The 14,457-nt window shown below is 30.1% G+C and overlaps 1 protein-coding gene across 6 annotated transcripts in view; it reads left to right on the top strand.

Moving 5' to 3' along the window:
* smash (smallish) overlaps window positions 1-14,457 on the top strand; it is a 395,735-nt gene that overhangs the window by 292,828 nt on the left and 88,450 nt on the right. For all 6 annotated transcript variants that reach the window (XM_075289509.1, XM_075289511.1, XM_075289510.1 and 3 more), the window contains one exon: window positions 13,183-13,389. In XM_075289509.1, coding sequence (XP_075145624.1) covers window positions 13,183-13,389 — 207 coding nt within the window. The remainder of the gene's footprint in view (window positions 1-13,182; window positions 13,390-14,457) is intronic.

Below are 14,457 nucleotides of genomic sequence, written 5' to 3'. Positions count from 1 at the left end.
TCTCTAGAAATGAAATATTGCAAAAATTTCGTTAGAAAAAAATTTCCAAATTTTTTTTAATAAAATTTTCGAAACATTTATTTACGGACAAAAATTTTTTGAAAAATTTACTCTGGTCATTAAATTTGACAAAAATCTTCGATGGAAGGTTTGCTAATATCTTCTTTTCTCTAGATTTGAAGTTTTGTCAAAATTTTTATTAGAAATAAAATGTTGCAAACATTTTTTACAGACAAAATCTTTGTAAAAAATTTTTCTGGATATTAAATTTGACAAAATTTTTCGACGGAAACTAAGTTTTGCTAATATTTTCTTTTCTCTAAAAATGAAATTTGGCAAAACTTGTTATTAGAAAAAAAATTGCAAAATTTTTTTATAAAAATAAAATTTTCAAAACATTTATTTACAGACAAAAATTTTGTAAAAATTTTCTCTGGTCATTAAATTTGGCAAAAAATCTTCGATGGAATTTTGCTAATATTTTCTTTTCTCTAAATTTGTATTAGAAATAAAATTTTGCAAACATTTTTTTATAAAAATAAAATTTTCCAAAAAAGTTATTTAGATACAAACATTTTGTAAACATTTTCTCTGGACATTTAATTTGACAAAAATCTTCGAATCATTGCTTTCTTTCTTTTCTGTTTTATAGAAATGAAATTTTGCCAAAATGTTTACTAGAATTAAAATTTATTTGCAGACAAAGTTTTCCAAATGTTTTCTATAGTTTTCGAAAAATTTCTGGAGAAATAAAATTTTGCCATATTTTTCTATAGATTTTTTTATATATTTTATTTACAAAATTTTTTGTTTAATATTTTATTAACTCACAAAAAATATATTTAGAAACGAAGTTTTGCTAATATTTGCTTTTCTCTAGAAATAACATTTTGTAAACATTTTTATTAGGAAAAAAAATTGCAAACATTTTTTATAAAAATAAAATTTTCAAAACATTTATTGACAGACAAAAAATTTTGTGAAAACAGTTCCCTGGCCATTAAATTTGACAAAAATCTTAGACAGAAACGAAGTTCTGCTAATATTTTCTTTTCTCTAAATTTGTATTAGAAATAAAATTTTGCAAACATTTTTTTATAAAAATAAAATTTTCCAAAAAAAGTTCTTTACTAACAAACATTTTCTCTGGACATTAAATTTGACAAAAATCTTCGAATCTTTGCTTTCTTTCTTTTCTGTTTTATAGAAATGAAATTTTGCCAAAATTTTAATAGAAATAAAATTTATTTGCAGACAAAGTTTTCCAAATGTTTTCTATAGATTTATTGTTATATATTTTATTTACAAAATTTTTTTTTTAATATTTTATTTACTCACAAAAATTATATATAGAACTTCAATTTTGAAAAAAAATGTCCATAGAAACAAAATGTTGCAGAAATTGGCAATAGAGTTGAAGTTTTACCAAAAAATCTATAGAAATAAAATTTTACAATAGTTTTTTATATAAATAAAACTTAAAGGAGGCCTATAGAAATAAAACTTAAAGACAAGTCTACACAGAAAAAAATTTCCAATTAAAGTTTTAATTGAGTTTTAAAAAATATTCAATTCAAAATTTAATTTATTCAAAATTTGTTTTTAATTGAAACAAAAATTAAAAAAGTAGCAATTAATTTTTTTATTGACTTTCAATTATTTTTTTTAGTTTGATACTATCATTTCTGTGATTGAAGACTTTTCAACTTTTTTTTTGTGTGTATAGAAATAAAATTTTAGAAACAGTTTTACAAATTTTCGTGTAAATATCCCTTAGAAATAAAATTTTCTATGGAAACCAAAGTTTTCCAAAAATTGGATAGTAGAAATACAAAAATCTATAAAAATAAAATTTTGAAAAAAAAAAACTTTCTTCAGAAATTAAATTTTACAAACATTTACTTCACCGTATATCGTTATCCTTATCCCTTTATTACCATCAATTACTCCAGTCTATACAGCTTATTTCTGCCTAAGCCTATTTAAGTTTTCTAAGCTAAATCGTTTTAGTTACTTTCCATAGTTATGTTTCCTGCAACTTTATGTTCAATTTGAAAACATTTTGTTATTTTCTTGGTACTTCTCGTTTAAGGCTATCGATTTGAATGGCTAAAGTTTATAGTTGGTTTAAATTTGCCATTTTTGCATTTCTTTGCTTAGAATTATTTTATGGCTCTTTTTTTGTGATGGCATATGGAAAAATAGACTTTTGCTGGCTGACTTACAGACCGGGCGGTCGGTCTTATGACTTTCAGTTTATCTACCTTTTGGTTCTGGTAATCATTCTGGTTGAATGGTTAGTTGGTTGGTTGGTTGGTTGGATTGCTTAGTTTGAGAGGTTTATTGACTTTTTAAGTTCATATATATATGAGCTCAGTGATGGATAGATGGGTTGGTTGCATTTGAATGTAATAGGTTTTGCATTTGTTTTTTTTTTTGGGGGTGTTTCTAAAGGTCTTCTATGAGAGTAGTGAGGAGAGTCATAAACAACTTTCTCTTAACCTACAAAAATTGAATGTAAATATAAGAGTGAATTGATCTGGGGATAAATGGGGATCACTAATGATGATATTTGGTTGGAAATAGGCCAATCCATTTTAGGGATTTCATTTTATTGTTGTTGTAATTGTATTTCCTATTGTTGTTGTAATTTTTTTTAAAGATATTTTTCAGGTTAATGGAGGAACATTTTTTTCTATCATTCTTAAAATTTTTCCCAGTAGGAATACCATTTAAGGCACCATTTTGTTTTAAAAATTAATTGATTAACAAAATTGTTTTTAGAATAAATATTTTGCACAATTTTCCATATTACTAAAAGTTTGCAATATTTTCCTATAGACTTAAATTGTTGAATGTATTTTTATTTACATTATTTGTAAAAATTTTTAAATGATTATTTTGCAAAAATTGTCTATAGAAATAAAATTTTGCAAAAATTTTTTTACAGAAATATATTTTTTATAAAAAATTGTCTGTAGATATACAATTTTTACAAAAATTGACTATAGAAATAAAATTTTTGGTTGGATGTGGACAGATGCCAATCAATTTTAGGGATTTCATTTTTGTTGTTATTGTAATTGTTTTTCCTTCTGTTGTAATTGTTTCCTATAGGAATGACATTCAACGGACCTTTTTGATCTTTCCATAGAGTAACCGTGCAGAAATATAATTTCTATAAAAACTTGTCTGTAGAAATACAATTTTTACAAAATTTTACAACAATTGACTATAAAACTAAAATTTTTAATTGGATGTAGACATATGCCAGATTTTAGGGATTTCATTTTATTGTTGTTATAATTGATTTTCCTATTTTTGTTGTAATTATTTTTTATAGGAATGACATTCAAGGGACCTTTTTTTGTCTTCAATCACGAAATTAATTGATTCAATTAATTTTAATTGAAATATCTTAAATCACAGAAATGATAATATCGATTAAAAAACAAGCATATACGGCCGTAAGGCCGAATCCTACACTGTTAGAAAAATATGTTTTTCATATGTTCCGATATAAACAAAATGTGTTTCGGGCACAATTTTTAAACACAATATATAGGCCAAAAATTTAATATGCTTAAGTCTAAATATTATTTAATTTGAATGTTAGAAGGAGTATTCGGAATAAAGAGAATAGACATTCGGAACAAAGAGAATAGACTTTTGAAAAAAAAAACCGACATATTTGTATTACAGAAAAAGATGCGAAGAACTAAAAAATTTCGTGGAAGTGAAAATTATGTGAGGGAATGAACACAATCTTCTTTGGGGAATTCTTCCAAGCATATACTATTTTTGGACTCAAAATGCTTCCAAACATATAATATGCTCACAAAAACAAACATATTAATGTTTCGGCGGTATCCAATAATATATGTGCTTCCTGCAAAATATGTTTGGAACATATGTTAGAGAAGCGATTTTTTTTGAGGGTGTATGTACCCTCCACCATGGATTGCGTAGAAACTTCTACGAAAGACTGTCATCCACAATCGAATTACTTGGGTTGTGGTAATACTTGCCGATGACCTTGCCATCTTAAAACTTCTTAACATCGTCTTCTAAATTGTAAGTTAGTCCATACGTGGTATATATTAGACAAGAGGTATAACATATATAGGAAAGTCTACAAATAATTACGAACCGTTATGGACTTTTGTGTAGTAACTAGAGAGCCAGAATTGAAATATCGGGGTCGCTTTATATGGGGGCTATATACAATTATGAACCGTTATGGACCAATTTTTGTGTGATTGGGGATCGGTTTTTCTGAGGGCTATATACAACTATAGACCGATATGGACCTAGTTAGGCATGGTTGCTAACGGCCATATACTAGCACAATATATCAAATTTCAACTTACTCGGATGAAATTTGCTCCTCCAAGAGGCTCAAAAACCAAATCAGGGTATGGTTTATATGGGGGCTATGTATGATTTTGGGTCGATATGGACCAATTTTGGCATGATTGTTAAATACCATATAATAACACCACGTACCAAATTTCAACCGGATCGGATGAATTTTGCACCTCCAAGAGGCTCCGGAGTTCAAATCTTGGGATCGGCTTATATGGGGGCTACATATGATTACGGACCGATATGAACCAATTTTGGCATAGTTGTTAAAGACCATATACTAACACCACGTACCAAATTTCAACCGAATCGGATGAATTTTGCTCTTCCACGAGGCTCCGGAGGCCAAATCTGGAGATCGGTTTATATGGGGGTTATATATAATTATGAACCGATATGGACCAATTCCTGCACGGTTGTTAGAGACCATATACCAAAACCACGTACCAAATTTCAACCGAATCGGATGGATTTTGATCCTCCAAGAGGCTCCGGAGTTCAAATCTGGGGATCGGCTTATATGGGGGACCGATATGAACCAATTTTGGCATAATTGTTAAAGACCATATACTAACACCCCGTACCAAATTTCAACCGAATCGGATGAATTTTGCTCTTCCACGAGGCTCCGGAGGTCAACTCTGGGGATCGGTTTATATGGGAGCTATATATGATTATGGACCGATATGGACCAATTCCTGCATGTTTGTTAGACACCATATATTAAAACCACGTACCAAATTTCAACCAAATCGGATGAATTTTGCTCTTCCAAGAGGCTCCGAAGTTCAAATCTGGAGATCGGTTTATATGGGGGCTATATATAATTATGGACCGATATGTACCAATTCCTGCTTGGTTCCTGCCAAATCTGGGGTTCGTTTTATATGAGGGCTATACGTAAAAGTGGCCCATTTACAATACCATCCGACCTACATCAATAACAATTACTTATGCCAAGTTTCAAGTCGATAGCTCGTTTCGTTCGGAAGTTAGCGTTATTTCAACAGACGGACGGACGGACATGCTTAGATCGACTCAGAATTTCACAACGACCCAGAATATATACACTTTATGGGTTCTTAGAGCAATATTTCGATGTGTTACAAACGGAATGACAAAGTTAATAAACACCCCATCCTATAGTGGAGGGTATAAAAAATATGGGAAACATTTAAATCTGAAGCAATTTTAAGGAAACTTCGCAAAAGTTTATTTATGATTTATCGCTCGATATACATGTATTAGAAGTTTAGGAAAACTAGAGTCATTTTTACAACTTTTCGACTAAGCAGTGGCGATTTTACAAGGAAAATTTTGGTATTTTGACCATTTTTGTCGAAATCAGAAAAACATATATATGGGAACTATATCTAAATCTGAACCGATTTCAACCAAATTTGGCACGCATAGCTACAATGCTAAATCTACTCCCTGTGCAAAATTTCAACCAAATTGGGCCAAAACTCTGGCTATTAGAACCATATTAGTCCATATCGGGCGAAAGATATATATAGGAGCTATATCTAAATCTGAACCGATTTCAATCAAATTTTGCACACTTGACTATACTACCAATTGTACTCCTAGTGCAAAATTTCAACCAAATTGGGCCAAAACTCTGGCTTCTAAGACCATATCAGTCCATATCGGGCGAAAGATATATATGGCAGCTATATCTAAATCTGAATCGATTTCAACCAAATATGGCACGCATAGCTACAGTACTAAACCTACTCCCTGTGCAAAATTTCAAACAAATTGGGCCAAAACTCTGGCTTTTAGGACCATATCAGTCCATATCGGGCTAAAGATATATATGGGAGCTATATCTAAATCTGAACCGATTTCAATCAAATCTTGCACAATTGACTATATGACTAAGTGTTATGTTTGTACAAAATTTCAAACAAATCGGTATAAAACTCTGGCTGCTGGGTCCATATTAGTGCATATCAGGCGAAAGATATATATGGGAGCTATATCTAAATCTGAACCGATTTCTTCCAAAATCAATAGGGTTCTATTCTGACCCAAATTAGGAACATGTGCCAAATTTGAAGGCGATTGGACTTAAATTGCGATCTAGACTTTGATCACAAAAATGTGTTCACAGACAGACGGACGGACGGACATGGTTATATCGCCTCAGGGACCCACCCTGAGCATTATTGCCAAAGACACCATGTGTCTATCTCGCCTCCTTCTGGGTGTTACAAACATATGCACTAACTTATAATACCCTGTTTCACAGTGTGGCGCAGGGTATAATTAATTGATACTATTAATTTTTGTGATTTTTTTTCCAATAAAAAAACTTTATTGAATCAATTACATTTTTAATTGAATATTTTTTAAAACTCAATTAAGACTTTAATTGGTAAAATTTTCATAAATTTTTTTTCTGTGTATAAGCTAAAATATAAGTTTTTAGATTTTTTTATTTATATATTTCAAAGTATGGTATATATTTCAATTATCAAAATCGTATTAGATATGATCTCTATTAGAACAATATAAACAAAACTCTCCATAAAATTAAATAATAAATGAATTTCTCAGTTAGTGAAGATTTCGCAAAAAAATCCTTCTATTTTTTTTTTTTTTTGAAAACAAAACTTAATTTAGTTAATTTTTTCCTGAAAACTCCATAAAATTTCCCTGTGGAGACTTTTTTAAATTGCCTTTAGAACAGTAACAATTTATAGGAGACTTAAATTTTTGTACACTCCACTAATTATAATACGCAAAAAATTTTTTTGCGAAACCTTTTTAAGTTTTTACTGAAAACTCCATAAAATTTCCCTGTGGAGACTTTTTGAAATTGCCATAAGAATTCTAATAATTTATAGGAGACTTAAATTTTTCTACACCACTAATTAGAATACCCCATACTATTTCTTTCAATTGTTATTATATTCCCTGGTGCACTTGTGGAGACATTCTAAAAATTTTATAAATCTCTACACATTTCCGTAGATAATTCTTCCTTATCCAATTTCTTACAATTATGTCCATTACATGGCGACAACAATTGTTGTTTCCTTTCTCCAAGTTAATAACATCTGGCAGTTATGTCAAAGAAAACGCAGTCATTGCCCATTCACTCATTTGAAAATGAAAATGGCTTGTTTTGTCTCTCCTTAAAATTCCTATAACCCCCTCCCCCCAACAATTCTTCCCCAAGCCATAACCTTAGGCACTTACATGGGGATAATGCTAGGTACGGTGCCTTTATGTCGTCTGGCAAATAGACCCGCAAGCGGTTCTTATACAAAAAAAAAAAAAACATTTGATGACGTATAGCAAGAAAGAAGACGTCAAAGCGGCAAAGCTGTTAAAGCTTAAGCACGTTTGTAAATAAGCAAAGTAAATGAACGTCCATCCATCCCCCTGATCCTAAGACTATCGGGTCTTAGCATTCATGGTGTCTTGGTTAATTTGCTGTTTCTTACTTTTTGTTTTACCTGATGTTTGTTTAATACACAATTTTTGCGCCTTTTCCCTTCTCTATTGTGTTTTGTGGTTTTTAGGTGTCCTCTTAGTTATCTCTTTGCCACCAAATAAACATATGACATTGTTGTTCTTTCGGTGGGGACAAGAGGGATAGAAAGAAAGAAATACTCACAAACCACAACATTACCATACTCAATGAGAATACTTCCGTCAACATGATACAGTACTTAGAAATGTAGAAATTCTCAAGGCGAGGGTAGGGAAATTCATTTGAGGAAATTTTATGAAATTTTGTAAAATTAAATAAAAATGTAATTAACATTAAGCAAATGATAACGTTTTTGGAGACTTTTTTATGGTGAAGATTCCGTTAGGTAATTGTTACAGTGGAGACTTCATATCAGTATCTCGGGACTTTATTTGTAGCGTTGTTGTATCTAGAAATCTTATTTATGGGAATATTTTTTGGAAGTCTCCAAACATGTTCTTGGAGACTTTTCACAAACATCTCATATCGTTGGAATAAGTTATTGAGAGTAGAACTCAAAAATAGAAGAAAAAAAACTTGTTGGAGACTTTCTTAATGCAATTTAAGATCTCTGTTTCAAATATTTTATTTAAATACAAAATTTGGCAAAAACATTCTTAAGAAATAAATCTGAAATTTTGCTAAGATTTCCTTTAAATATAAAATTTTCTACGCATTTCCTTAGGTTAGGTTAGGTTAGGTTATGTGGCAGACCGATGTATGAGGCTCACTTAGACTATTCAGTCCATTGTGATACCACAGTGGTGAACTTCTCTCTTATCACTGAGTGCTGCCCGATTCCATGTTAAGCTCAATGACAAGGGACCTCCTTTTTATAGTCGAGTCCGAACGGCGTTCCACATTCCAGTGAAACCACTTAGAGAAGCTTTGAAACCCTCAGAAATATTACCAGCATTACTGAGGTGGGATAATCCACCGCTGAAAAACTTTTTGGTGTTCGGTCGTAGCAGGAATCGAACCCACGACCTTGTGTCTGCAAGGCGGGCATGCTAACCATTGCACCACGGTGGCTCCCTTTCCTTACAAATATTATTTCCAAAATTTTTATTTTCACAAAAAAGTAAATAAAAATTTATTTAACATTAAACAAATGTTAACGTTTTTGGAGACTTTTTTCTGGTGTAGATTATGTAAGGTAATTGCTACAGTGAAGACTTTATATCATTATATTAGGGCATTACTTGTAGCGTTGTTGTAACTAGAAGTCTTATTTATGGGCATATTTTTAGCAAAGTCTCCAATAAATGATTAGAAGTTCTTGGAGACTTTTCAAAAGCATATCATACCAATGGAATGAGTTGATGAGAGTAGAATTCAGAAATATAAAAAAAAAATTGTTGGAGACTTTCTTAATGCAATTTAATATCTCTGTTTGAAATATTTTATTTAACTAAAAAAAAATTGGCAAAAATTGTCTTAAGAAATAAATTCGAAATTAAAAATGAAATTTCGTACGCATTTCCTTACAAATATAATTTTCAAAATTTTTATTTTGTCAAAAAAAGTTAATAAAACAGTAAATAAAAATTTATTTAGCATTAAACAAATGATAACCTTTTTGGAGACTTTTTTCTGGTGTAGATTCTGTAAGGTAATTGTTACACAAGAGACTTTATATCTGTATTACGGGACTTTACTTGTAGAGTTTTTGTTAAAAGAAGACTTATTTATGGGAATATGTTTTGGAAGTCTCCAAAAAATTATTAGAAACTCTTGGAGACTTTTCAAAAACATCTCATATCATTGGAATAAGTTATTGAGAGTAGAACTCAAAAATATAAAAAAAATGTTCGAGACTTTTTTGAGACAATTTAATATCTCAGATTTGATTTGTAAGACTGCAGTAAACTTTTTTTGGAAACCCTTGTGAAGTACTGAAATATAATATTTCAGAATTTTTAAAGGCTCAAGAAACATCTAAAGAAATCTACAATAACATCGCTGTTGAGAATCGGAGTCCTCAAAAAAAATATTTTTATTTTATTTTTAAAAAAATAATTTTTTTGAGGACTCTCATTCTCAAAAAAAAAAACAAATATTTGTATTTTTTTATAAATAAAATAAAAATATTTTTTTGAAGACTCTAATTCTCAAAAAAAAAATATTTTATTTATAAAAAAATATTTTTTTTTGAGAAATCTCAAAAAAATCGTGTTATTTAAAAACTAGGAAACTTTTGGAGACTTTTTTTGTGATTTAAATTACTTAAAGTAATCCTTACACTGGCGACTTTATAAGTCGATCTATACCTTACTTGTGGCGTTGTAAGAAAAGTTGTTGGCGTATTTAAAGCATGTCTCCAAAAAATGAGACTTTTGGAGACTTTTTAAAAGCATATTGCACCCTAGGGATGAGTCGATGAATGTTTTTGAGAACCCGAAAGTCTTCAAAAATATAAAAAAAATATTGGAGATTTTCTCAATGAATCGGAAGTCTTCAAAAAATTGTACTCTACTTTTTGATTTTTTCATTAAATAATTCCCCAGATTCTTCAATATATGCAAGTTTCGTGTAAAATTTTTTTGCCGAACTTTTGAAGTATTTTCATAGCATTTATCTTAAACTGTTGGAGACTTTCTTAATGAAATAATTCCGCAGATTCTTCAATATATGCAAGTTCCGTGTAAAACTTTTTTAGCCGAACTTTTGAAGTATATTCATAGCGTTTATCTTAAAATGACTGAAAAACACTGTGGGATTTTATTCGAAGCAAAATATGCAATGGAGACTTTTTTTTATAAATTTTCTTTACCAAGACATAACTCTCCAAAAATATATGACTTAAGATTATATAATAAAAACCAAATGACATTTTCTACACGTCACTAGAAAAATTGAAAAAGTCTCCAAAGAGTCTTAAAGAACCCTTTTGGAAACATTTCCCACATTTTCCCCATATAGATTGTGACTATAGATTTGTATATAAGTAGATTAGTTCTTTACCTTTGGCGTTGTAACAAAAATCTTAGTAGTGCGAATATTTAAAGCAAGTCTCCAAAAAAAAATGAATAGAACATCTTGAAGATTTTTTCAAAGCATATCGTATCCTAGGGATGAGTTGTTGAATGTTTTTTAGACCTCAAAAAGTCTCCAAAAATATAAAAAACCTTGTTGGAGACTTTCTTAATGAATCGGAAGTCTTCAAAAATGTGCACTCAACTTTTGTACAATTTTCTATAAATAATTCCGCAGATTCTACTATATTTCCAAGTTTTGTTTAAGCAAGAAAGTCTCCAAACAATATGAAAAAAGTTCATGGAAACTTTCATAATGAATAGGGCGTATTAAAAAAATTGAAATCAACTTTTTGATTTTTTCTTTAAATAATTCCGCAGATTCTTCGATAAATGCAAGTTTCATATTTATGTGCGGCGTTGTAACAAAAATCTTAGTAGGGCGAGTATTTAAAGCAAGTCTCCAAAAAAATGAATAGAACATCTTGAAGACTTTTTAAAAGCATATCGTATCCTAGGAGTTGTTGAATATTTTTTAGACCTCAAAAAGTCTCCAAAAATATAAAAAACCTTGTTGGAGACTTTCTTAATGAATCGGAAGTCCTCAAAAATGTGCACTCAACTTTTGTACCGTTTTCTTTAAATAATTCCGCAGATTCTACTATATTTGCAAGTTTTGTTTAAACAAGAAAGTCTCCAAAAATATGAAAAACATTGATGGAAACTTTCATAATGAATCGGGTGTATAAAAAAAATTAAAACAACTTTTTGATTTTTTCTTTAAATAATTCCGCAGATTCTTCAATACATGTAAGTTTCATATTTTTGTGCGGCGTTGTAACAAAAATCTTAGTAGTGCGAGTATTTAAAGCAAGTCTCCAAAAAAAATGGATAGACCATCTTGAAGACTTTTTAAAAGCATATCTTATCCTAGGGATGAGTTGTTGAATGTTTTTTAGACCTCAAAAAGTCTCCAAAAATATAAAAAACCTTGTTGGAGACTTTCTTAATGAATCGGAGGTCTTCAAAAATGTGCACTCAACTTTTGTACCGTTTTCTTCTTTAAATAATTCCGCAGATTCTACTATATTTCCAAGTTTTTTTTTAAACGAGAAAGTCTCCAAAAATATGAAAAAAGTCGATGGAAACTTTCTTAATGAATCGGGCGTATAAAAAATTTAAATAAACTTTTTGATTTTTTCTTTGAATAATTCCGCAGATTCGTCAACACATGCAAGTTTCATGTTCTACGATATTTGCAAGTTTCGTTTAAACCAGAAAGTCTCTAAAATATGAAAAAAGTTGATGGAAACTTTGTAATTGAATCGGATGTCGTCAAACAATTGAAATCAGCTTTTTTATTTTTTCTTTAAATAATTCCGCAGATTCTTCAAAACATGTATAATTTTTTTCATGTATTATTTTTTTAGTGGAACTCTTGAAGTATTTCCATAGCATTCACCTTGATATGACTGAAAACACTGAGGAATTTTACTCGAAGCATAATATTCAATGAAGACTTTTTTGTTTATAAATTTTCTTGTCGAATTATAACTCTCCAAAAATATATACTTTAAAAATATTTAATAAAAACCAAACGATATTTTCTACACATCACTAGAAAAATTCGAAAAGTCTCCTTTTTGAAAACATATAGATTTGTGACCAAGCCAAAGCTTCTCACCAAAACTATTCAAAAAGTGTACTTCAAAATAAAACATTCTGAGAATTTCTTTAAATCCTCCCTAGTATATGGCAAATTTTTTTTTATACATTCCTCATTTCTGTTTTGTGAATTATGAGACGCGTATATTGGGGTTGCTATTGGCGACAATTTAAATGGATGGAAGAAGATGCCTACAGTTTTTCCCTTTCTTCTTGCCCATGGTGTTTTATTGTTTATTGACAATTGGTTTGTAGTTATGCCGCTGTAAATCTCCGACTCAAATAACCCGCATTTTAAGGGTTAAATGTTTGTTCTAAAGTGCTATTGCTTGTGCTCATGAGCGTTTTTAAAACCCACTTTATATTATGAGGGCCATGGACTAAGGTTGCTTGCCATAGTTGGCAGGTTCGGTGATTTTAAGCTCACCGACAAATTTGCAGTATACAATGATTTCTTGTAAACAGAACACATTTAATCACGTAGGCCCTATAGATTTAGCCTATATTTGAAGCAAAAACGCAAACATCCCTCCCCAGGGAGAAGCAAGAAACGTAATGGCTAGACAGGTGGCACCACACTGGGTAGTTATTGAGAAGACAACACCAGCAGTTCCAGCTAAATCATTCTTCTTTTATTCGCATATAACAATGTAACAATTTAAAGTTAATTTATTACTTTTCTTTCATTTTCAGTCAATTACTTCTCCAGATCCTACAGCCTATGTGGCAAAGGCTCGTGTCACTAGACCTACACCACCACCACCACCCTATAATCCAATGCAATTTGTACAAATAAAACCATGCAATTTATATCAAACAGCACAAGAACAATTAAAGAAAGCCGAAGAGGTGAAGAAAATTAAAGAAATACGCAAAGAGGAACCAGAAGATTGGCAAAATGTAAGTAGACATGAAGTATTGTATATTAAAGTTGAGAAAGGTCAATGCTATGATGAAAGGAAAAATGCAATTAAAGGCAATCACAAAGGGTGAATAGTTTCAATGAAGTTCAAATTCTGTCGTATAAGTAATATTAATTCATAAACTGTTTTTTTATATCGGTATTGAAGAAAGCTAGCAATTGATATTAGTGAGAAAATTGCTGATCAAATACGACCTTAGCCTGTCTTTTTAGATTTTAGAACATTTTTTACTGTGTGCATTCTTAGTGTCTTGTAAATGAAATCGAGTATAATTTATAAGTTATATACTCGTATGTTGAAATAATAAATAAATTGAATATATGATGAAATAAATGCGAATATATTCAATTAAACTTAAAATTCTAAGGCGGAGAGGACTTAATTCAAAGAGATTTTATTCTCCTTTTTAGATTCTTCCATAAATGTTTAACAAATTTGAATGTTATACGTGTCGTATAAGTAATATTAATTAATAAACTATTTTTTATTTCTTTATTGAAGAAAGCTAGGAATTGATAATAAGAAGAAAGTTACAGAATATAAACGATACACATCCACTTTTTAACATATTGGAATATTTTATCCTGTGTGCTTTCTTAGTCTTTTGTAAATGATTATAGTTTACAATGTATGTATTTTGAAATAATAAAAGAAATCAGTGCGAATATATTCAATTAAACTTCGAATACTTTGGTGAAGAGTCCTCAATCCAAATAAATTGAATTCTTCGTTTTAGATTCTTCTATAAATTTTGAACAAATTTAAATGTTATAAGTAATATTAATTAATAAACTATTTTTTATCTCTTTATTGAAGAAATCTAGGAATTGATAAAAGGGAGAAAATTACTGAACATAAACGACACACATCCGCCTTTTTACATATTGGTAGATTTTCTCCTGTGTGCTTTCTTAGTCTCTTGTAAATGAGTATAGTTTACAATATACCCTACGGGAAATGGATCAACCACAGGACTGGTACAGGACTAGTCTCTGGTGTGCATGGACCAGTCCTAGTTCTGGTCAAGACGTATGGAAGGGACCGG

This window comes from Haematobia irritans, chromosome 1 (assembly GCF_050003625.1).
Source record: "Haematobia irritans isolate KBUSLIRL chromosome 1, ASM5000362v1, whole genome shotgun sequence".
In the NCBI taxonomy this organism is placed as follows: Eukaryota; Metazoa; Arthropoda; class Insecta; order Diptera; family Muscidae; genus Haematobia; species Haematobia irritans.
Note: the sequence above shows the minus strand (reverse complement) of the source record. Positions and strands in the feature narration are given on the sequence as shown.